Source organism: Coffea arabica, chromosome 2e, assembly GCF_036785885.1.
Source record: "Coffea arabica cultivar ET-39 chromosome 2e, Coffea Arabica ET-39 HiFi, whole genome shotgun sequence".
Lineage (NCBI taxonomy): Eukaryota > Viridiplantae > Streptophyta > Magnoliopsida > Gentianales > Rubiaceae > Coffea > Coffea arabica.
This window is the reverse complement of record NC_092313.1, coordinates 76,233,878-76,257,847: the sequence shown is the minus strand read 5'-3', so window position 1 is coordinate 76,257,847 and position 23,970 is coordinate 76,233,878. Positions and strand designations below refer to the sequence as shown.

General features: G+C 35.5%; 2 protein-coding genes across 3 annotated transcripts; both read left to right on the top strand.

The window, feature by feature from the left end:
- Positions 1–5,425: 5,425 nt before the first annotated feature.
- On the top strand, positions 5,426–16,525 carry LOC140003796 (histone-lysine N-methyltransferase ATX3-like). Of its 2 annotated transcripts, XM_072081263.1 has the most exons (24): positions 5,426–5,581; positions 6,100–7,296; positions 7,416–7,471; positions 7,552–7,747; positions 8,427–8,558; positions 8,649–8,717; positions 8,841–8,909; positions 9,003–9,091; positions 9,176–9,268; positions 10,331–10,466; positions 11,108–11,180; positions 11,282–11,381; positions 11,468–11,592; positions 11,678–11,823; positions 12,177–12,281; positions 13,802–13,866; positions 14,041–14,260; positions 14,378–14,464; positions 14,578–14,634; positions 14,865–14,954; positions 15,125–15,211; positions 15,355–15,429; positions 15,956–16,043; positions 16,226–16,525. In XM_072081263.1, the coding sequence occupies exons 2-24, from the start codon at positions 6,316–6,318 to the stop codon at positions 16,354–16,356; spliced, it is 3,270 nt and encodes a 1,089-aa protein (XP_071937364.1). In that variant the 5' UTR covers positions 5,426–5,581; positions 6,100–6,315; the 3' UTR covers positions 16,357–16,525. The 2 variants fall into 2 exon arrangements, with proteins under 2 accessions (XP_071937364.1, XP_027115421.1); XM_027259620.2 differs by lacking the exon at positions 5,426–5,581 and having other exon boundaries at positions 5,588–7,296; positions 15,956–16,056.
- Positions 16,526–19,190: 2,665 nt separating this feature from the next.
- On the top strand, positions 19,191–23,464 carry LOC140037121 (probable F-box protein At3g61730). Its single transcript, XM_072081264.1, has 8 exons — positions 19,191–19,315; positions 20,612–20,811; positions 20,920–20,964; positions 21,687–21,851; positions 21,957–22,004; positions 22,387–22,557; positions 22,860–22,967; positions 23,109–23,464. Exons 1-8 carry the CDS (start codon positions 19,227–19,229, stop codon positions 23,189–23,191), a joined length of 909 nt encoding a protein of 302 aa, XP_071937365.1. The 5' UTR covers positions 19,191–19,226; the 3' UTR covers positions 23,192–23,464.
- Positions 23,465–23,970: the final 506 nt, after the last annotated feature.

Genomic DNA, 23,970 nt, shown 5'->3' with positions numbered 1-23,970 from the left:
ATTCTAATGCTCTTAAGGCTCAAAAACTCCAAAATTTTGGATAACCAAGCATTTGCAGGCTTTGTACTAGCTGTAATCATTCATTTTAACAAAAAAAAATTGCACAATAATAGGTACTTTAATTCGGTTTTTTATTTAGGCATTTTTTCAAACACCTAGCATGCATATACAAAAACTATTTCCTTTTTCTTAATCTAGCTCAAGCCATTTCCCAAATTTTGAACAACACAACAAACATCAATAAAAGACAGCAAAAGCCAGAAAATTAAACGATAAAATATGGGTTTGACATGGTTAATAAAGCTGGAAAAATACCTCAACTCAAGCAAGAGCTTCTTCGGTCAAAATTTTGAAGGAAATCCAACACCTCACACTCCAATTGCTTGTTGTCTTCATTTCCTTCCTTCACCTTTCTTTGCTCCGAGAATAGGTGCATATGAGATTGAGAGAGCCAGAGATGGAGCCGAGAGAAGATTGAGGGAGTGTTTTGTGGCTTGTTAAAAGAAATGAGAGGGGGATTCGAGAGAGAGAGCCGAGAGGTTGTATTGGGAGAAAAAGTGGAGAGTTCCTTTTTTTTCCTCTTGTGGCTTGTCTGTTGAGAGAAAACAGAGAGCCGAGAGTGACTTGGGAGGACTGGAGGAGGAAGAGTGATTTTTGTTGTCTTCTCGTCTTGTCAGGGAGAGAGCCGAGAGATGTATTTTTTGAGGGATGAAGAGGGAGTTTGTGCGTTAGTTTTGCCAAAATGACCTAATGAAAAGAAAGGTGCATGGGATAAAAATGATGGCTTTTTCCAAAAAAAGATGCACGGAGATTTTGAGTGCAAAAATGGATCAATAGTGTATTTAGTTAAAGAGAAATAATTATGATGATTTTTTATTTCTTATTTTTCTTCTTTTTTTGTTATTTTGTTTTTTTCTTTTCCTAAAACAAACCTGCAAAAATGAGAAAAATGCACATTAAAATGCAAGAAAATAAATAACTCATTAAATATAAAAAATTGAGAAAACATTAAAAATTAAAAAAAATTTGGTGTATACAATTGGTGCAAAAATTAAAATTTAATGGTTAAATAGTTGAAATTTAAGAATATAGACTAAGGCGTTGTTTAATAATTGAATTCAGTACTTACACTTAATAAACTCAGATCTTAACATGTTCAAATGCGTTTGATAACAAAAATTGAATATCTAAATTAATTAAGTGTCACTCAAATTTCTAGACAAAACTTACTTTAAAAAATAAGTGACAACCTATTTACTTGTTATTAAATGTGATATGCAATCAAATGTATTATAGTTAATATTTAATAATTCAATAATTTAATATATTCAAATTTCAAATTTCAGATTTTATATTTCATTTTTTAGACTTCTATTTTATCAAACATGCCCTAAAAGTTGTTGCAAGTTTTGGTAATATAATGTCCACTTTCCCAGAAAAGTATAAACCTTGCTTGCTGTTTTTGGAGGGTTAAGACTCAAGGATGAGAAGTAGGTATAGAGAGAGAGGTTGGAATAGAAAACACTCCTTATATATTTTTTTTTTATGCTTGCTATTAAAAAATATATAAAACTTAATGATTGAAATGATAATGTCATTTTTTCCCTCGCACTTTGTAAATTTCCTAATAGGTTACTCAAATATAATATTTTACTATATTCATTACAACATTTGTCCATGGAAGGGGAATCAGATAACAATAAGATTGGAATATAAAATAATGCCTCAAAAAACATGTTGATACTCTATATGAGATATCATATACATTGGGTATCCCAAAGGAAAAAATAATCACATTTTATAGAATTATTACTAAAGAATTTTTTTTGCAAAAAGCACACAAAAGCTCGAGGGGACAAAAAAACTATTTAAATTTTTGAAAGACAACTTAAAAGCATAACATTTTAATAATAAAAATAGCATAGCAAACGTGTAATATATTTTATCTTTCTTGAACTAGAATTTGGCCAACACACGCATAGAGACACATATATGCAACACCATCCTTATACTTAAAAAAAAAACACAAATATCTTACAAATTTGACTAGAAAATTTTAAAAAATTGACCAATATTTTGGCGCATCTTTGGAGCTGTTATTCCACTTTATATTATGTCTAATTGTGTTGCACAAATACTTACGGTACATACATTTATTTTAGAACAAAATGCTTTATTTGTCCTCAAATGTACAAATAATCTCCACTTAGTTCTCAATGTTAGTATTGCTTCATAAAAAACTAATAACATTAGTGTTTGGATAGGAGATTATTTGAAATAATTACTGTAGTATTTTTTGTAATGTGATGTATGTGAGATAAAAAGGTAATTAAGAAAATAAAAAACTATGTTGAAAATTGTATTTGTAATGTAAGCAAATATTTTTTGCCATTATTTGGCTATATTATGTACTTCATTATGTATATTACTTGCACGTAGAGTATATTATGTACATTGATGTAATCAAATATAACTGTATAACAAATATTTGTCTTAAATTGAAATGGCTTATTCTCTAAGGGAAATGATGGATACCTCACACGTTTTGTAGTGAAAATAAAACGAAGACAACAAGGAAAGGCTTGAGATTTACAATTTATAACTGTATATGAGATATATTATTTGCAGAACTTAATTTGCTAATTTATATCAAGACAATAATATTTCACATTTACAAACTAAATTCGCATCACATTATAGAACCTTTTTTCTTTTATTTCTGTTTTAGTTTTTCTCTCCATATAGTGATTGCAAGGAATACATCCAACAGTTGTATGCTATGCCAAATTATTCTCTCCAATATAGCAATCCCACATCGGTCTTGGGGGGGATGGGTTTGGGTAGATAAGTCCCCTGAGCGTCTTCAAAAGTTGCCGGCTTTTGAAGATTGCTCGGGGATCTAGGTTTATTTGCCGAACTTCTTGCTTTCGTAAGAAAATGTTAAGAAGAAACATACCACTGGGGTCGTATAGCTCGGGTTTGTGGGGGGTAGTTACTTCTTAGCAGCAACAGCCCGTAGAGGCTTGGCCCTTGTCGGGGTTTCAATCCCACATCAGTCTTGGGGAGGGGGATGGGTTTGGATAGATAAGTCCCATGGGCGTCTTCAAAAGTTGCCGGCTTTTGAAGATTGCTCGGGGATCTAGGTTTATTTGTCGAACTTCTTATTTTCGTAAGAAAATGTCAGGAAGAAACATACCATTAGGATCGTCTAGCTTGGGTTTGTGGAAGGTAGTTACTTCTTAGCAGCAACAGCCCGTGGAGGCTTGGCCCTTGTTGGGGTTTCAATCCCACGTCGGTTTTGGGAAGGGATGGGTTTGGGTAGATAAGTCCCCTGGGCGTCTTCAAAAGTTGCCGACTTTTGAAGATTGCTCGGGAATCTAGGTTTATTTGCCGAAATTCTTACTTTCGTAAGAAAATGTCAGGATGCAAGAGCAATGTTTTTAAGACTAGAATGATGAGTGAACTTAATAAATTTGCCTATTTTTGGGTTGATTGATTTAATCGACCAAGCAGTTTGTTTAGTAATTAATACTAAATCATATAAAGGGAAAAAATGCATTTTTTCTTAGGATGAGGCACTTACAACCTTTAGGTGTTTCAATCTACCATATTTGATCAGTTTTATAAATGAGTTTAAATTGATTTAATCGATTTTCACCATTTTCATTAATCAGATGGACTGACACCATGACCAGTTCTGAATGGAATTGAAATTTAACCAATACGATCTGAGTTTAAATTACTTAGACAAGAATAATCATTCCCATAAACTCCCCGTGCACGGTATTAGTGCTTCTACAAATGATGTCAATACATCCTAAACAATATTCTATGTAGTTTGCAAAAACGAGAATATTAGTGTCATTATGGTATTTGTTTTGTGGATATTGATAGAGTATTTCCTACACATTCGGACTTTGGACGGATTCCAACCAAGCAATTCAAGCTCAACTAGTAATTTGTCCCAAGTTTCAATGAGTTATCCATGCCCAAAAGGACTTTGGACTGGATGGGTATTGTAATTTGATATTAGGTTTAAAATGGGATGCATCCTAATTATAATTACAATATACTCATATCCCAATTTTATTTTTTTGCAAAAATCTGATTTTTTTCCACTTCTATTTTCTTTCTTTTCCTTTCTTCACTTTCCTACAAAAGAAAACCAGTTAAGTAAAAATGATTTCATTTAAAAAACTTTAAAAAATAAAGATAACAATAAAAATAAAATGAATCGGTAAAATTTTGATATCTACAAGAATCAATATTTTACTAACAACTGTTGGCACCCTTTATGTTGATTTTATGCTAATTGTTGAACTATCTACATAGATTTCTATATGCAATCCTGTTATCAATTTTTAATCAACTTATTCGTTTTTGTGCTAGCTTTATTCAGCATTTTATGTGATTTTTTTTTTGTATCAAATTTTGTGGAAATTTTAAGAATGCCAGTAAGAATGAATTTGGTGTTAAAAAATCTTGTTTCTAATTCTTGTGTCAGACAACATTATGAGTAAGATTTGAATATGGCTGTATATTTATATTTTCCTTTATTTGATAATCCAATTTTTGGTTTAATACAGGGAGAAGATATGTTCACTCTTACCAAAATGTTATGTCTTTTAAAAAGTAACCATTGATCGTTCTAGAGTGTAAATGAATTCAGGAAAATATAAATTCATAATAAGATCAAAAGAAATTTAATAAATAAAAATATTAAAGTTATATAAAAAATAAAAAAATTAAAGGGAAAAAATATAGAAAATAGATTTGGGTATTGAGCGGGATCAATCTAAACCCATCCCAAAATGATCCCGCCCAAATTAGTCTCAAAACACATATGGGTAAGGTTAGATCCAAATCCATATGATTCGGTTCCATTTCGAATCCAAACAAAATCCCGCCCATTTTGCCACATCTATTAGTGTTAAACACCACAACTCTAGCATCCTTTTCAGTGGCATTAGTAGTTTGGCACTTAGACCTTCTCTTTGAATAAACTAGTACCTCAAAAGATTGTTACTTCAGACTAATTGAAGTTGCTGCGTACAAGTAGTTGTAAGGATTTGTTCGTGGCAAAAGTCAAAACTCAAAGCACCAAAAGAAATTATAACCCATAAAAATATTTTCTTTTTTTATTGATGATCGTGACTTGAGTAATCCATATTGATAATGGGTAAGATTTATAGTTTTTTTTCACCTCACATATCTCCTTATGTCTTTGGCATCCTTATTATTATTATTATTTTTATCAATCGTTACTTTATTTATAATATTATATACTATTCTAATATAAAGGGAGATCCAATTGGATATAGGGGGATAGGAGATTGAACCACCTTAATTTGTTAATTTGTTAAAATATAGGAGATTAACGGTGGTTGTCTTTTGCATCCTTAATTATCAGACCTAAATTTGGAACTCTAAAATCTGACAGCGTTAAAAGGACTGTAAGACTTACAACTAACCGGCAACCGGCCCCAGTTGGTCCCGTCCAGTTGCAGCACTAAACACCTGCATCGGAGATCTCAGTCCCTCGTACTTATACGCCTTATAGTTCCCCATTCCTTCGCCGACGGTAATACCAAATTTCTATGCTACCGAGTACCCTACAACAATTCGTTTTTGCATTTTTTTGCCCCTTTTTGGGTTTCGCGCGGTCCACCGTCCACCAGCTTTCGTCTCCCTCCCAAACTTCCCCAAATTCCGTTTCCCGGTTCCAATTTCGCAGCATTCTTGGAGCCGCCAAAGCTCCCTAGAAATCCAATTTCAAAATTCAATTATTTTTCCTTTTTCTTTTAAATAATTCCCTAAAACTAATCGTTTAATTGCTTTACACACACTCTAACATAAGTATGATTTTATCTGCATCCATCCTATATTTAACAACTGAGTCGTTACTGCTTTCGACAATTTCCTACTTTTCTTTGTCCGTTTGATTTCTTCACCACATATATTTGATAATTTTCCTAATAATTGAGAGTGCCTATATTTTCTCGGACAATTCAATCAGAGGAAATAACTCCCCCCCTGCCCCCCGCCCCCTTCTTTCGATTGCAATTGGTTAAGTTTGATTCCTCTTTTCTTTTGGAATAGGGTTTCACGGCGAATCGTCGTGCACTTCACCTCAAACACAAGATTTTTGTTTTTTGGGTTGGGTCAAATTCTCAGGATAGTTAGCCGAATCTCGTGGCTGCTGATTCATTGGATTTTGCTGATAGTTTCTCGTCGTAATTTGTTCAGAAAGCACTTAGGGTTTTTGAGTTGGATTTTGGGATTATTTAATGTTCTGTTGATGAGGAAGTATAGAGCATGATACGGCGGACGACGACGACGACGATAATTGAAATGCCGAAGCTCAAGCGCTGCAAATCCGAGGGATGCGACGAGGGCGAAAACGATGAAGAGTTTTGTCCTGCTGCCTATCTGAAGAAGCAGAAAACCGATTCTTTTGATGGTTTTTATACAGTTCCTGTAAATGAATTTGATGTACATAGTAGTAATTTCACAAATTTGTGGCCAGCCGGGGCTTCATTTGATGCTGGTGACGTGGAATCGATTTCCAAGACTCAGAAGAGTGTAAATAATGGTATTGAGGTGCAGAAGCCCCCGTTGTTCAAGTCTTCTCGCGGGCGTTTGCAGGTACTTCCCTCAAAATTCAGTGATTCAGTCGTGCATTCGTGGAAGAAAGATAAGTCAGAAGCTGAGTATGATTACGAGTCATGTTTTAGAAAGAGTTCCGTGTATAGTAAGAAGAGATTAAAGCATGAAGGAGTATATCCTGACGCAAAAATGCACAGGAAATCGCAAGTAGGCAGCGACCCTGGCTTCCAAATCTTTAATAATGTTGAATTAATTCCTAATTCTTTGAACCCTGGGATAGCGGAAATGAGATACAAGGATTTTGATTGTAGTAGTAGCAGTAGAGTCTATTGCAGTTCATGGAGCTCAGTGACGTCAGTTAGTGAAGGCTGTTCCTCGCCGTCGGCAGTGCAAAGTAGTAATTTTGCATCAGGGGCAGTGAGTAGTTTTACTGGTGGAAATAAACAGGTGAAGGGGAAGATGGACCGGAAACAGTTAAAGGAGAAGGATGAAAGGAAGGAGGACTTTTTTAAACCTGGCGACTTTGTTTTGGGTGATATAGTTTGGGCCAAATGCGGAAAGAAGTTTCCTGCGTGGCCTGCTGTTGTGATTGACCCACTTTGGCAAGCTCCCGAGGCTGTTTTAAGGGCTTGTGTACCTGGCACACTTTGCGTGATGTTCTATGGGTACTCAAAAAATGGAACTCAGAGGGTAACTTTTGTTTCTCTTACCTTCCCGTCTCCGGTTTTTGCCCTGCACATTAAGTAACTGGGTCATTATTGTGTTTCGATGTTGCATTATGGTAATAGTAGTAACGTGGTCCTCTGTAGGATTATGCATGGATTAAGGAGGGAATGGTATTTCCTTTTCAAGAGTACATGGAAAGGTTTGTATAATTCTACTACCTGCACAATGAAAGCTTAATCATGCTGGATATTGTGATTTTGAATTTTTCTTCTCGTCCAGATTTCAGGGGCAGACCAAGTTGTACGGTAGCAAGCCTGTTGATTTTCACATGGCAATAGAGGAGGCAATTTTAGTGGAGAGTGGCTATGTAAACCCGGGTTCTGGGATTGAACCTGAAACCTCTCCAGTGGCGAGTCAAAGTGAAATTGAAGAAGCTATGGGCTCTAATCAGGAGGAACTGGGTTATCTTGATCAGGCAAGTATTCACACAACCAACTTATCTTTTCCCAATTGTAGACATTCAGTGTAATAATTCAAGCATGGCACAGACTGGATTTGCTAGACCACTTGAGCTAGGTATTCGTGAATTTGGATGCAGTTTTCTTGTTTCATTTGTATATATATTTTTTACTATCAAGTAGCATTTCCTGGTCTTGTTTGCTTGTATTAACCGTTTGCAGCATAGAGACTGGATCAATCTCTTTATGTGATCTATTTTTTTTGTTGGTGTCCAATATATACTTGAAAACACAATAAGATTATCATGTATATTATGTTAACATTGTCTCCTTTTTAATTATAAGAAAGATGATATTTTTTTTAACTTGTGTTTAAATGTAATAATGATCCATCCTTGTCATTATGCTGATGGGTACTTCCATCAACGATGAAGTGCAACAATCGTTTGATGAAATGTCATTTTAGTAGATTTAGTTAGAATGGTATTTATTGTAGGTTAGTAGGATTATTGTAGGTTAGTAGGACCATCCTGGTCCAGATTTTGAATCACATTTACTATTTATTATTGACTATTTTGACCATACACCAATCGATGTTTATATTTTGCTAGTAACTTGTACAGCTCTATGTACTTATCGCAAACAGCAATGCATTGGAGCTCATTTAACTTCATGAAGATTCTCATATTTTTGCAGGATACAATTGGCAAGAGAAAAGAGACACAAGCCTGCGACAGCTGTGGTTTAACATTTCTGTCCAGGACAATGAAGAAAATGAAAGATGCAACAACATTTAAATCTCATTTTTGGTGTGAGCACTGTGTCAAGGTAAAAGAAGAATTGTAATTTTTCCATTGGTATTTCCATTAATTGTTTTTTTTCCCATTAAGAGTTTTACTTTTGAATGTGTTATGACAGTTAAGGAAATCAAAACAATATTGTGGCATATGCAAGCTAATTTGGCACCACTCAGATGGTGGGAATTGGGTAAGTGTACCCTCTTCTCTTGTATAGTGACACGCCTACAACAATGGCAACAACTATATAGTTTAGAATGATATTCTGACCTCTGTTTTTTGCTTTATGTGTGAATAAAATCTTGTGGTTTAGGTTTGCTGTGATGGTTGTGATGTCTGGGTTCATGCTGAGTGTGCTAGAATTTCAGCTGAGCTTTTCAAGGTTTGGTTGTGGCCTGTGCCTGTTCTTAAGGTTTAGGTTTCCAGTGGGTGCTCTCCTTTGGCTTTTAGTAGCTTATAACTTTCTGTTTCACAGGATTTGGAGAACATTGATTACTTCTGCCCTGAATGTAAAGCAAAGTCTAATAATAAACTTTTGGTGTCAAAAGTGGAGCCCGAATTCAGGTACCTGAGCTATTGCCCCTGCATTTCTCTTTTGTAAATTTTCTTGTTTGGAAAAGCGCTTAAGCAATTAAATATTCCCAACAGGTGCAGAGAAAACAATGGACAAATTCTCTTACCTGACACAATAGCGGTTGTTTGCGCTGGCATTGAAGGGCTTTATTACCCAAGTCTTCATCTGTAAGTGCTTAGAGTTTTAAAACACATGGAACTTCGCAGAAGTTTATACTTTTTTGTCCTATGCATGAGATCTTGATATGTGGGCCTTTTTAGCCCAGAAAGCAGCAATGTCTGGTACAGCTATCAGGCTGTCTTTTGGTGTAGTTGTTTTAATTTTTTGATGTTCATCATTACACATTGGGAATATTTAATGTGTCAAATTTTAGAGAACAGATTTTAGACAAATATTCAAGTTTTAGGTAGAATAAAGCAGACTCTACAAACAGTTCAATGCATTGAAATTCTTTTCTGATGACTTATATTGCTAAGGAGGGCTTCTCATATGAACTAATGGTTATTGGAAGTAATAATAATAGATGCAGAAAAATTTTTGTTCTTGATATCTTATTTCTTGACCAGTAGTATAAACTTCACTGTTCATCATGAGAGTGTAGACTCATGAATATTGACTGGTATAAAATGTATGTTTTGGGCATGCTTGATCTGAGATATGCTGAATCTGAGACGATCTTGCTAAATAACTTTTGTATATTGCAAAGAATCGTGATAGTTACCTTTAGCAGAAGAAATTCGGTGTTTAAACTTCTTTAAAGTCCAAGTACAGAAATCTGGATAAACTCTTATCCAATTTGGCAAGAAATGACAAAAATATTAACATTCTTACCTTCTGATAAAAGTGAAAAATGAAAATAAAGAAAAATGGGATGAAATTGAAAAACATGAGATTCAGCTTCATTAACTGTTAGGCTAATGTTTTTTGGAGTTATTCTTTATGTTTTCAGCATGTCATAGCTTGATATTGCCATAAGTGGGGTCTAGCTTGATGCAATGAAAATGCTTTAGGCAAGATTGGTCTAACAGGTTTTTTTGGTTGCAAAATCTCTCTATTGCTTTCCAAATTCCACTTGTTTACTTTCACTCCGCAGATTCTTCAGCTTCTTGTTGAAATGATTAATGCACCATCAATTAAATTAGTTTTGTTGGCTGATGATATCCTTTATTATTTCATTTTGTGTGAATTTATTGAGGAATTTAGTTCTTTCGGTATTTGTTTTCCTTCAGAGTCCAGTGTAAGTGCGGCTCTTGTGGGACAAAGAAACTAGCTCTTGCTGAATGGGAACGACATACAGGTTGTAGGGCAAAAAAGTGGAAATCCAGTGTCAAACTGAAGGCTACACTGCTGCCGCTGGAGAAATGGGTGTGTATATATCAGTATATGTTTAATTTCTCTAAGAATTTACTCTGGTAAAGTTTGCACTATGGGCTTCTGAACACTTTTTTCGCTTTGATGCTGGATAATGGATGCAACAGTGACTTTGCATATTGATTCATTTTTAAACATAAAGAAAAGCTCAATAGATGTTGATAAAAAACCTGGGATTTCTGGAGGCATAAAAGTCATTTGGCAGCCTAATCTCCCCAACCATTTAGCCCATGGTTGAGTAACTAGTTGTGCCGATAGGATAAATTTGTTACATCTGTGTATGATTAACAGTCTATGTGAGATAACTTGTTCCATGTGAAAAATCAACCAGACAGTGATGATACATAATGAGTAATCAGTCACGTGTCGTCTCTTGGAAAAAGAAGCATTAAGGTCTAAGCGTTTTTGTGAAGTCTAAACTTCTACTTCGCCTTATTATTTTAGTTGACTACTTTTACTCTCTTTCCACCCTGTCCTCCAACAACTCCAATCTCCAAAGGGCACAGACCAAGATGGTCTTCAACTTGTCTTGACTGATTTTGCAACCTGTGTTTCATTTTGATTCTTGTATATATGAATTAATGCTTAGGATTTGCGTATTTGTGTTTTATGCTTTATGGGTGTTGATGCTGCAGATTTCAGAATATAATGCGCATTCCCTTGATCCAGTTAGACTAGATAAGCAGCAGTTGCTTAGATTTTTGCAGGGTAATGTGTTTATAATTTATTTTTCATGTATGGAAGGTTTTCCTTCATCTGATTTGATTTTGGTGCCAAAGTCGATATTAATTTTTCCTTGTTGCTTTCAGAGAATTACATACCTGTAAATGCAAAATGGACATCGGAACGCTGTGCTATTTGTAGATGGGTTGAAGATTGGGAGTACAATAAAATGATTATTTGCAACAGGTGTCTTGATTTTGCAGTTTCTGTCTTGGCTTAATTTTTAATTTAATCTGTTGAGACAGAAGAAGTTATCATTTTCCTCTCTTCAGGTGTCAAATAGCTGTACACCAAGAATGCTATGGGGCAAGAAATCTTCAGGATTTTGCATCATGGGTTTGTAGAGCATGTGAAACTCCTGAAATTGAGAGGGACTGTTGCCTGTGTCCTGTAAAAGGTAACCACTGTACATCTCTTGGCCATCCTTTGAAGCGTGTGCCGATTCGAGGCTCAATTTGGTTGTAATAGTGGTGCTTTTGCAGGAGGTGCATTAAAGCCAACTGATATCGAAACCTTGTGGGTTCATGTTACTTGTGCATGGTTTCGGCCAGAAGTTGCTTTTCTGAATGTTGAGAAAATGGAGCCAGCCATTGGGCTCCTTAGGATTCCATCAATTTCTTTTCTTAAGGTACAAGTTATGTCAAATAATTGCCAGACCCATCTTGTTATATTTTTGACTCAATCATGAAAATTTGCATGGGTATTTTCATACCTCAGGAAGTGTCTGAGAGATAGATTTCAAAATTGAAGTTGGTTATTGCAATGTTATCATCTTTTACAGTGCAAAAGTCAGATGATGGTTTTTTCATAGCTGATTCTAGAAATGTCATCTTTTGAAGCTATGGATGTTGACTAAATTGAGCACCTTGAATCTTGTCTCTTATCTAATTATCAGTTTGTGTTATGGCTTATGTAGTTTAGCTGATTGTTTTTTGAGTATCTTTTATCAGTCGCTTAGACACTCTGTGTGTTTACTTCCAGGCATGCGTAATCTGCAAGCAAATTCATGGGTCTTGCGTGCAGTGTTGCAAGTGTTCCACATACTTCCATGCTATGTGTGCTTTGCGAGCTGGATACCTCATGGAAGTAAGTTTCGTTGCTTCAATCATCTTTACTACTTATTCATTGAATTGATCTATAGATGGGTGGTCCGTGGACCAAGTCTTACCTATCAATCTAACCATTTACTGTTAGTTTAATGCCATCTTGTTCTAGCAGACAAATAGATTCTACCGAACTTTTGAAATTAATACAATAGAAGAAATGTTTCAAACACATTATGAAACGTATAAAAATCAGAAAGAAAAGTGTGAGGATGTTAACCCAGAGCTCCTTTTAATGAACCATATATACTTATAAATTGTCAACCTTTTCTATTACCTTTATTGTCATGATGTTAGTAATTTATTTTGTAGACTGGATCTTTACACTACATATCTTTTTTAATAGTGAGTATTTCAATCACATATCAAGGAATGTAGGGTTGCAGGAGTTTCTAATATAGCTATGCATTTGTTGGGACTATGTGCTGACTTCACATTTCTCTGTCTCCTTTAATATTTATGGACATTCTGGAACCTTTAAAAATATCTGATTGTTTCATTGAAAGACAAAAATTTACCTAGCACAGTTTGAATCTTAGCTGTCCTTACCTTTATGCTGATTATTCTCCACATTCTCTGGCACGAAATTTGTCTTCACTTCTACTTTTCGTATTTGAAGTTCTTTTGCTAGTTGGATGCTTTTCATTTGGTTTAGTCAAAGGTGCATCCCTCGATACCCAATGTAAAGTCAATCCTTTAACATAAATCATGTGGGCATTTTTACTGTTGGCAGTTGGTCTGTGCTTCTTTCCACAAGCATCAGAAGTGATAAAGGAACTTTTAGAAGAAAATGGATGTTAGATAGCGATTTTATTTTTCACCAATTTGTTCTGGTTATAGAAAACACTTCTAAGAATAATGCCGAGCCGAAAGCTTAATTATCCCTTGTATTTCTGTACAACAGTACAAGTATATGGCCCACATAAGACTTGACTTGTTACAAAACAATATTGATGCTCATATTTTAAGTTTGTTTGCTAGATGCATGCTCCACATTTGCTTTAGTCAAAGGTGCAATCCCCATTGCTGATATGTAAAACCAATCCTTCCACATTTAATACAATGAGGACAACATTAATGTTCATAGTTGGTGTATGCTTCTTTCCATAATCAGCAGAAGTGATATAAATGTATTTTAGAAGAAAACAAAATCAAGCCAATTTCTGATAGTTGGCGTTTGCTTCTTTCATAAATAGGGACTTTTCATTTTTCATCAATTGGTTCTGGTAGTAGAAAACACTTTCAGGGAATAAAGCCAAAAGCTCAATATTCCTTATACCGTACAAGAAGCACTACAGCAAGCAATCAGCAAATAGCAATAGTTATGTGGGAACTAAGTTGAATATTCTGCACCAACTTAAATAATTAAGCTTCAGATTTTTGTCCCTTTCCTTTTGCTCAGGTTCATTATTTTACGCTTAACATAATTGAGAGGAAGAACATGTGCATGTTTTTGCTGTCTTATTAACTGCTTATGCTTATGCCCTTGCTCTTTAAATGCAGTTGCATTGTTCAGAGAAGAATGGTGCACAAATAACTAGATGGGTCTCTTATTGTGCCTTTCACAGGTATGTTTGTTATCTTCTTGTTCTTTTGACTTGTATTGACTTGTATGATTCATTAGATGGTACGGTTTATGGTTTGAAATTGTATTTGGTTTTTTTTGTTGTCAGTTTTTGATTAAGGGTTGACAAGATAATCATTTGTTTTTTTGTCTGGCTTTTGATGCCTATGTTTTCCAGTGCCCCATCTGCAGATAATGTTTTAGTGATGAGAACTCCCAATGGAGTTTTCTCTACAAGAAGTGTGCTCTATAACCAAAATCAAGAACAGTGGTTGAGGGGTTCAAGACTTGTATCATCTAAAAATGCTAAGCATTTAGATACTTCTGTCATTGAGGATAATGAGATTGAGCCACTCTCTGCTGCAAGATGCCGTGTTTTCGCAAGATCAAGCAACAAGGTAAGTTGCTTGTGCATTTGCGTTGCATGTTTTAGCATTTCCTACCCTTGTTGAGTTCCACTGTCTTCCCACTTTTTTCTTAGTCTCATCTTTTGACGTTTTTTATGCATTTTCCAGAGGACCCTACCAGAACCAGTCTTCCACCGACTAATGGGGCCACTTCATCATTCATTAGATGTGATAGATAGCTTAAGCTGTCGAAGAGTAATATTCCTTAAAAGTTTATCAAATTTTATCTTCTAGAGAATTGTCTTTTTGATAATGTTTGTTTTTGGTCTTCTATCTGGTTTTGATGCAAGATATGTTCCTTCCTGCAGGAACTTCAAGATGTAAAAGCTTTTTCAACATTTAAAGAGAGATTGGAACATTTACAGGCAAAACTTCCTTCATGAGTTTATGGCTGTATATGTATAGATTTTTGAAAAAGCAAAAGCCTTATGCACAAGGCCCCCAGTGTCTATAGTGGGCTGGGTTTATGTACCTAATGCATTGGAGTTTGCCTTTTTCCCTATATGAGTTACATTACAATGTATTTTTTTCTTATGGTTCCTTATCTCTCTGTTTTCTAATGGGTTCATTGTCTTATTCTTACATATTGCTGCAGAGGACAGAAAATAGTCGGGTCTGCTTTGGTAAATCTGGAATACATGGATGGGGCCTCTTTGCACGACAAAACATTCAAGAAGGCGACATGGTATTACTTTACTGTGGTTCTTTGTTGTTATACATGTCATTTCATTTTTTTTTGGTGCTACTATGACATACTGCAATAGAACGTTGATGAGATATTCTATCATGTTATTTGTGTTTTGTATTCTTCTTTGGTTTAAAGTGGCACAATACTAACCATGGCTAGTTTTCCAGGTTATTGAGTATCGTGGTGAGCAGGTAAGGCGTAGTGTTGCAGACCTTCGGGAGGCACGGTATCGCAGGGAAGGCAAAGATTGTTATGTGAGTTTATATCTTTTTGACTTTCTTTTCTAATAGTCATGCATCGTTAAGCAATGATGAATATTTCAGCCTCAATTTTAGTAAATTCACATTATTAAGGAGTCCTCTTGTCATTTTCATATTCTGATTGAATCTCCATGCAGCTTTTTAAGATCAGTGAGGAAATGGTGATTGATGCAACCGTCAAGGGTAATATTGCACGCCTGATCAATCATTCTGTAAGTTCTTTCTGTACTGATGCATTCAGAAACATTCATGATATGTAGTGATGTAGCTTATTAACTTAAAGTTGATGAACTTTATTTTTCGTTTTTAAACATATTGCTAATGGTTTTACGAACACCAAAAGGGAAAAGTGACAAGTCTGAGGGATTCCGATTTATTCTTTTTTTCCCCCCTTCTTATTTATTATCTAAATTACTGGGAATCTGGGTGGCCTTCCATATTATTCCATCTCTTGATGAAGTTGCTAATTTCCAAAGCCGTTTTGTTCTCTTTGGCCTAATATTTACCTGCTGTACAAGTCTAACATTGTCTTTGGCTTTGATCATATGAACAAACAGTCCTCTATTTTAGTCAATGTGGTCTTGTTATGCTTTCTTGGATCTTGTGTGTGTACCTTGGTACCATCAATTGAGATTTGTTATGAAGACATCTCTACTGTGTTGGCTTTCAATCTACTTTTCACATATTTTATGTTCTGATTCCAGTACTGGCGCCTAATGCACATTTTCTATCTTTCAGTGTTTGCCAAACTGCTATGCGAGAATTATGAGTGTGGGAGAAGAAGAGAGCCGAATAGTTCTTATAGCTAAAACCAATGTTTCTGCTGGTAAAGAGTTAACGTATGGCCTCTTCTCTTGCTTCCCCTCTTCGTATGCATGCATGTGTACATTCATCTTTGTTTGTGTAGCGGATGCATTGATGAATGCCCGTAATCCAATTCCCTGCCTTTTGACTTTGGTATTAATTTGTATTCTGACTTGAGCATCTGCCGTGACATTTGCCCAACAGGTATGACTATTTGTTTGATCCTGATGATCATGATGACCTTAAGGTTCCCTGTCTGTGTAGAGCTCCGAATTGCAGGAGGTATATTAACTAGTAAAGAATGTACAGAGTATTTTGGCACCATGCAGCTTTGAGCCTTTACCAAAAATCATATTTTTGAAAATTTGGTAATTGCTCGTCGCTTGTAGTCTTCCTAATTCTAATTTGCGCTAACAAAACCAGCTATTGGCTGGCATTTTTGGCCTTGTAATATTTTATTCTATTCTTTTCGCATCAATGAAAACATTCTCAATTTTTTTGTTAGCTTGTTTTCTGAAAATGTATAACAATATTGAATTGTGACCTTTGTAAGGAATTTCAACTTACTTATCCTTCTGTAATGGCAAGCTCGAAATATGAAGTATCAAATATTGTACGACTAGTAACCCACCACCTACCAGGGTTTTTGCATGGACATGCAGGAAGGGACGCTCCTAGGTGTGTATCGGGGTTGCGTTTGTTCGCAAGAACACTGAACCCTGCCCAGTCTCTTCCTGAAAGTGGAATTGCAGACGAGAGTCCTCATTTTTTACCTCTTTTTTCCAGCACTTGTGATGCCTAAGTTGATAAACCCTCGTGCCATGTATATATATATATATATATTCAGGTTCACCGAGGCCAAAATGATTTTCTATCATTCGACATGAACATGCAGAAAAGGAGTTCTATTCTACGGGATAAAGTCAAAGTAAAAAGGGGGTACGAAAAAATTGCCAAAAATTGGTGAATTAGCCGTACATTAAGAGAATGGTAAAGAGTTTGCATGGATCATTCAAAATATTAAAGAGTATAATACTAAACAAAAATCATGAGTAATCTAAAGAATTGTGGCAAACTCGCCAAGATATTACGATAAATCAGTGCTGGAGATTTTGCTTCGCTCGCAGATATCCATAGCAAAGCGCAAACGAGAGTCATGCCTGTAGCACCAGAATTCTACCACATCACCCTTCTTGAGCTGATTGGCTCTAACAAGATTCATCCACCCGTTGTTCAGAACCAGCTTTCTCAAGCTTCGCCATTCCTTCAGCGTTGTCCGCTATCCACCACCGTGACTTTAAGACTCCCATTATTATCCAGTAGCATGACTCTCTCTGGTTCAGTCAATATTTGCGTGATTTCCCGGCAAATGGGAATCAGAAATCTGCTTTGAACTGGATTAACGTCCGACTCTTCCAACCTTTTCTTGATTATAAAACATGCTCCCGGAGGAAGCTCTAGTACACGTTGACGAGGTATTATTACTGCTCGGCTGCTGCTGGAAGTGATAGTCTCTGTTTCTTGGCGTTCTTGATTCACAAGACCGGCGGGGGCATCTTCGACCATATCATCATCATCCACGTCGTGGTCTATCATCGCTCCAAATAGCTTAAACGTCTTTCTCATCTTTTTCACCGCCTCCATTCACTTGATGGTGTCACGGATCAAGACTCAGTAATAATACGAACTGGAAAATAAAAAGGAATGCTAATGGTGATGAGAACTAAAGAAGTCGAAGGAATTAAGTATTATGGGCTCTTTATATAGATATCATATTGAAGGCCTCATGCAAGAGCTTCTCCGAATCCTATATCCTATATGAAATCAACTTTCCAGAAGCATAAACTTCTCAAAAAGCGTTTTTCTTGCGGCATTAGGAAACGGTTCAAGAGCGCGCTTAATCGTTAGGAAACTTCCAATTATGTACCACCGTATCGCTGGAGTCAGTTTCATGGATTTAGAAAGTATAGAGTTGGCAACTACTAGTCGGTTTAGGGTTTTATTTAAAGGACTGGTTTTCTCGTTAACAATACACAAATATATGATCAACTTCTTTCAGAATTCATTGGTACCATTGACCTTACATATTACAAAGTTTTCTTTTTAATTTTGCAGAGAAAAAAGTCCTCCCCTCTTCACTAGAAAGCCAAAATTAATAATAATAATAATTATTATTATCATTATAATTATTATTACCCTCCATTGAATTTATAAACTTTTCCTGATTAATGGCCATTGGGATTAGCTGTTTTTGGAGGTGTTTTTTAAAAATTTTACTGTAACAGAGTTTTTATAGTATATTTTTGAAAATATTTTGGGATATTTAAGAGTAGAAGAGTTTTTAGAATATATTTTGGGATATTTTTTAAACATTTAAAAAAATTTAGATTACTTTTAGAGTATTTTTTGGAGTACTTTTTAAAAATAGTATTTGAAAAACTAGTTTTTGAAAAGCTCTTGAATCCAAATAGAGCCAATTTACTAAAAATCTAACACCTGAAGTATAACTTAATGAGTGCGTAATGAGCACCCATTAGACATAATAATAATAATAAAGGCAAAAATATCAATGGCAATTTGAGATTCAATGTTTTATAATATATCATGGTATTTTGGGTATATGCAATTTTCACTTGAACAATATAATGGTAGTTGTGTACAAGTTCCACTTTTTTGAAATATAGAATAAATTAAGGTTATCTTGGTCCAACAATGCTTAGCAAAAGATGAGACTCTTCGTTTGTAGGTTCTGATCCTTTTTCTTTTATTGCTAATCCCTATAAAGCCAGATTAATAACAAGAGAACACCAAAATCACACAAACAGTATAATACGAAATTCAATTTAATATTTTTTTTTTAAAAACGAATTATACCTCAGAGCAAAGTAGGAACATTAGTCACATTCGAGCATAAATTGTATTTAACTTCAATTGAAATTAAATTAGTATTACCATAAAAATCATCTACTGAAAATGAAGGGAAAAAATTTTAATTTTGTTATCCATTTACCACATAGAGCAACAAATTGCAATTTTGCAAGTCCACTGAAGTTTCCGATGCACCAACAATCATATAATCGTAGCCAACAGCTCAGCCATTTGAATCCTAACGTTCGCGCGCCTATAAATACCTCCGATCCATTCATTCACCTCATTTCCTCCACTGCTCGAATTCACGCGGCTTTCATCGCGGACAGAGAAGAAAATGGGGAAGCGAATTCGAAGGACAAAATCCATCAGCTGCTGCGTATCTCCTCGATCGTCTTATCTCAATCCTCACTCAAGCTTCTCCTGGTTCTTCTTTCTCTCTCTATCTCTCTTCCTCAGTCTAGTTTTAGCTTGCGAGCAAGCTAAAACTAGACTTATTTATTTTTCGCAAACAGCGCAAGCCTATATTTAATTCGGTTCGGTAATGATTTTACTTAAGCTTCCGGTTGAATTATCATTTTCGGATCGGAGATCAAAAGCACGTAAACTCAGTTAATTCTCTATCGGTTCTCTGTAATTCAAAATAATTGTGCTAGCAATATCTTTTCAGTACTTCTGGGTTTCATGCGGCCGTTTTTTCTGCTCTCTCTCTCTCTGACTCAATTTAGCTGGTGGTTAATTACTTTTTCCACCAATATTTAGATTTATATGAGGCGTATTGACTGTTGAAGTATTTAATTAGCTTTTAGTAACTCGATTTGATTTTAGCTAAATAAAGTTTTTGTTTAAAAAAAGCATTACGTGATCGGTTTTTGATCTGATGCCGTAATGACCAGAAATTAGTCTATTCTGTTTCTGTTGCTACGTAGTTTGAAATTTGTATGTGCTTGTGATGCATAAAAAATGTCGACATTTGAATATTAGCGCTTCTCTGTTATGCGCAATGCAATTTAGGCCCAGCGATGTGAATTTGTGTTACCTAAATTTAGATTTGCTTCAGTTTCTAATTCGCTTTATTATACTTGGAGATGATGAGAGATTTTGAATGATTAAAGCAACATAAATTTGATAATTGAATTGGAATCCATACTGTTTTGAAATTTTGATAATTGAATTGGAATCCATACTATTTTGAAAATTTGAATTTGGAGTGCTAAATCAGGCAGACATTTGGAAATTTGAGTACGATAGTGCGCAGTTTGAAATGCATCAGCGTCTTTAATTTCTCTTCTTCAGATTCCTTTGTGTGCAACTAATAGATCGAGAAGTTTCGCTCTATAATCCTGAACACGAAGTCTGATGTAATAATATATCTGATTCTGGCATTGACTTTGGTAATTCTCTAGATCATGGATGACTTCTCATGATTATTCAACTTAACTTATTATTAGTAGCATAAAAAGTTAACTGTACCTTGCTTTTGGTAACTTGTTTATTAAGCTGTGGAAACAGTCGTGAATTATCTGTGCATGTGGTTCTGTAACTAAATAGCATCATGATATTGGAGGATTAAAGTTTGTAGAAATTTTAGGAAGCTGAAACAGTCGTAATGACAATTTTAAGAACAAGTAGATATCTTACTACTGTGGTTGGCTTGGTCTGGTGGTTAATTTTGGAAATAGTATATGAGCTTGCTAATACATTCTTTGTCTGATCTAAAAGGTATGAAGACGATGCTTGGACAGAAATTGCCAAATTCTTAGATGGAAAATCTCTGTTGATGCTTGCATTGACTTGCCGGTGGTTCTATCGCATCCTGATGCATGAGAGCATATGGAAGTATGCTTGCTTGCGTGATCTCCAGGTTCCCGATCCTCGACAAGTGGGATTCAAATGGACAAAACTCTATGCCACGGCTTTTGGTAATATTGCTCCTTTGATTCCTAAAATTGTGTTCCAAATAGATATGGGTCAAAAAAATATTCTCGGAATATTGTTATTTGCTCAAATTAATGGGTTATACTTTGCAGATGGAAGTCATTCTTACATGTTCCGCCAGCAGGAGAAGCATATAGGTAACCATCGTTTCTTGTTATAGCTCTGACAGTAACTAAACTCTCACTCTAATGACTAGGTGATTGCAGTAGCGCATCAAGTTCTTTAAGATTACATTAGCTGCTAGTTAATGCAAATTTTGGGGAATAATACACGCACTTCTGAATTTTATAATCATTCCAAGGGCATTCTCAGTATAGCGACAAATGCTATCAAGACTCAATTTGATATCCCAAACCATCCACTCGAAAGTCCTAATGTTTGTCTCCTTTTGTTGCTTTTGTGGGTGTGTCATATATGAAATCCAGCACATGCACTCAAGTCATTAAACGATGACTGCTGATGGATGAAGTATTGAGCATGTCAAGACCTGTTCTCCTTATTTTTTCTTCATTCAGCCACATTCTGCTGTTTGATTCCATCATAGAGTCTCACTTCTGTCTGATAGAATTAACCACACTTAACAGGGAGCTAATGATATTTGCTTGTAAGATCAGATTACATCTTTTGAAGAACCATATACTCTGTGCTGTAAAAATATTATCTCACAACATAAATTTGAAGAACAGCTAAATTTGGATAGGAGTTTATTTCGATGATTTATTTGAGATAATTACTGTAGCATTTTTTATGATGTGATGTATGTGAGATAAAAAGGTAATTAGAATTTGTGAAGTAAATTATTTTATTGCAAAACATTTCAATCCAAACACATTGATTTACTTGGTTATTGAATAATCAGATTGGATGCGTGTTGGATCATTTCTTTTTGACTCACCCACTGCACTCCTGACGGAGAATATAAGTGCTCTGCCTAAAAGTACAAAAGGAGAGACATTAGAGAAAATGTTGCAGCTGAATGGCTGTGTTGTATTGAATGATATCAAAACTGGGATCTGGTTGGCCGGTAATTTCAAAATGTCTTAGTGTTGCAAATAGCAGCATTTGTCATTAGTAGGTAAACTGGATTCAGAATTAAGTTTCTAATTGGTCTATCTGGTCAATGTAACAGATTTACAGCTTGTTCGGTGTCCTGTATGCGATCTGAATACTTGTGATGGTAAGTCAAATAGATGCATATTATATGTAAGTTTATAGCAGCAGGACTTCATCGTTTGGATCTTCCAGTGCAGTTAACTTTTAGACACCATGTGCTTTTATTGTGTAAACAATTCAATCAACCATTGACGGAAAGTAGGCATAAAGCAAAGGACACAGGTGCTATTTTGTTGGAACCTAAGGAACAATATTTAATAAGACGAAATGATAACCCTTGGACAGCAAAATATGATTCGCTTTCCCTTCACTGATCAAATTATTTGTTACAACATGCATTACTGAGCTCTTAAGTTGTGTCTGCCTGTGAACTGGTTCAATCTATGGAGGTTGAGATTATATATACTGTAAAAGATTGCACTAAATGATATTGCCTTGTCGTACAGGAACGATGCAAATATTGGATGCCAGGCATATTGAGCTGTTCCTCTGCGACGGATACCTGGAGGGGAATTGGGATTATGAGTTACTGGGATCTCATGAGAACAAGAAGCATGCTGCTGCAGCCACTGGTGGCATTTTTGACATCAAGCACCTGAATGATCAGTCTACTGCAGGTAACCGTGACTTGTTTTTATCCGTTACGTACCAAAGATGTGTATTTATTAGTATCAAATTTTTTTACATGCTAATACTCTTGAGTGAGGCCTTATTTGTTTCTAAAAGACGCTAGTATTTTCTAGATATTGTGAAGAAGATTATTGTCAGGGATGGGGACTAGCAACTACACATTTGACTCTCTGCAGAAATGTTGGAATTATAAATAATCCATTTTTTCCCCTTTCGTTTATTACTTATGCTAAGTTACTGCCCCACACTAAAAACGTGTGTCTCTGCTCTGATACGTATGAAATCTCAGAAGTCTTTAATCTCAAGTCTTGGGTGGCAAAAGCAAATGACTGGCAACCAAAAGCCATTATAACTTATCATGCAGTAGCTGTGAACACCAATCTACAAACGAATGAAGGTAAAACTGTGGGGTATATTGATAATTTCCGCCCAGATTAGTTTTGATCAGTTCCTTTTACCAATTAACGTTTGAATCCCCAATCTTACAGTCAAGAGAAGCTAATGCTGCTTTTCTTTTCCTATTTGTTCGCTGTTGCAGGTCTACATGTCAAATATCATGCAATGAGAGCTGGAAAAGGTGGTAAAATCATCGCGATCAGAATATCAAAGCAGCTTCTGTGATCTTTTCCAGATATGACAAGCTTAGCTAATCCGACGGCCTCTCTTCGACCCAATGAAGTTTCAGATATTTCTTTCTCCCTGATTTTTGTTCTAGTGCTAGGAATATCTAACCAAAAGATGCAGTCAGGTTCACTTCACAGAGTCCATAGTTTCATGTGCATACTCCCTTACAAAAACAAGTTGTACAAAGATGTTCTGTCCAGTAATTCATGTATGCTTTGGTAACAATTGATTGACAATATTCTTTGCACGAAATGATATTGGACTTCGTCAGGTAAACATCGTCAAGTATTGAGCCAGCATATATTCAATCTGAGCAGCAGCAATATCCATTATTCATGAACATTTTAAAGAATTTTCCCTATTTGTCATGTGAAAATGTTTGGTCTTCAATCGCAAGGGATCTTCAATTGAAGCTTCATAATTTACACTGTAGAAGCATTTCCTTGCTCTTATATGTCGTTGCACGTTGAGTGTGTCCAAACTCCAAACAGATATTTTATTCCTTGGTAAAGTACATGGCTATCTTCTGCCTTGGTATATTCCAATTTGTCACCCACAGCATCTTACCATAAAGTATTGACTTCGAAGAGTATATGATTGATGTAATCCTCGTATAAGTGCTCGTATGTTTAAAGTCCCTTCCCCTGATAAAATCTTCAAGCATATGGACATTTCCTAGAGTCCTCTTGATCCTTGTCCCCCTCTCTCCTGTCATTTGTTGCAGAAAATGATTGCCTCCACGCCTGCCGTAGGGGCTTCTCAACTAAAATGCCCAG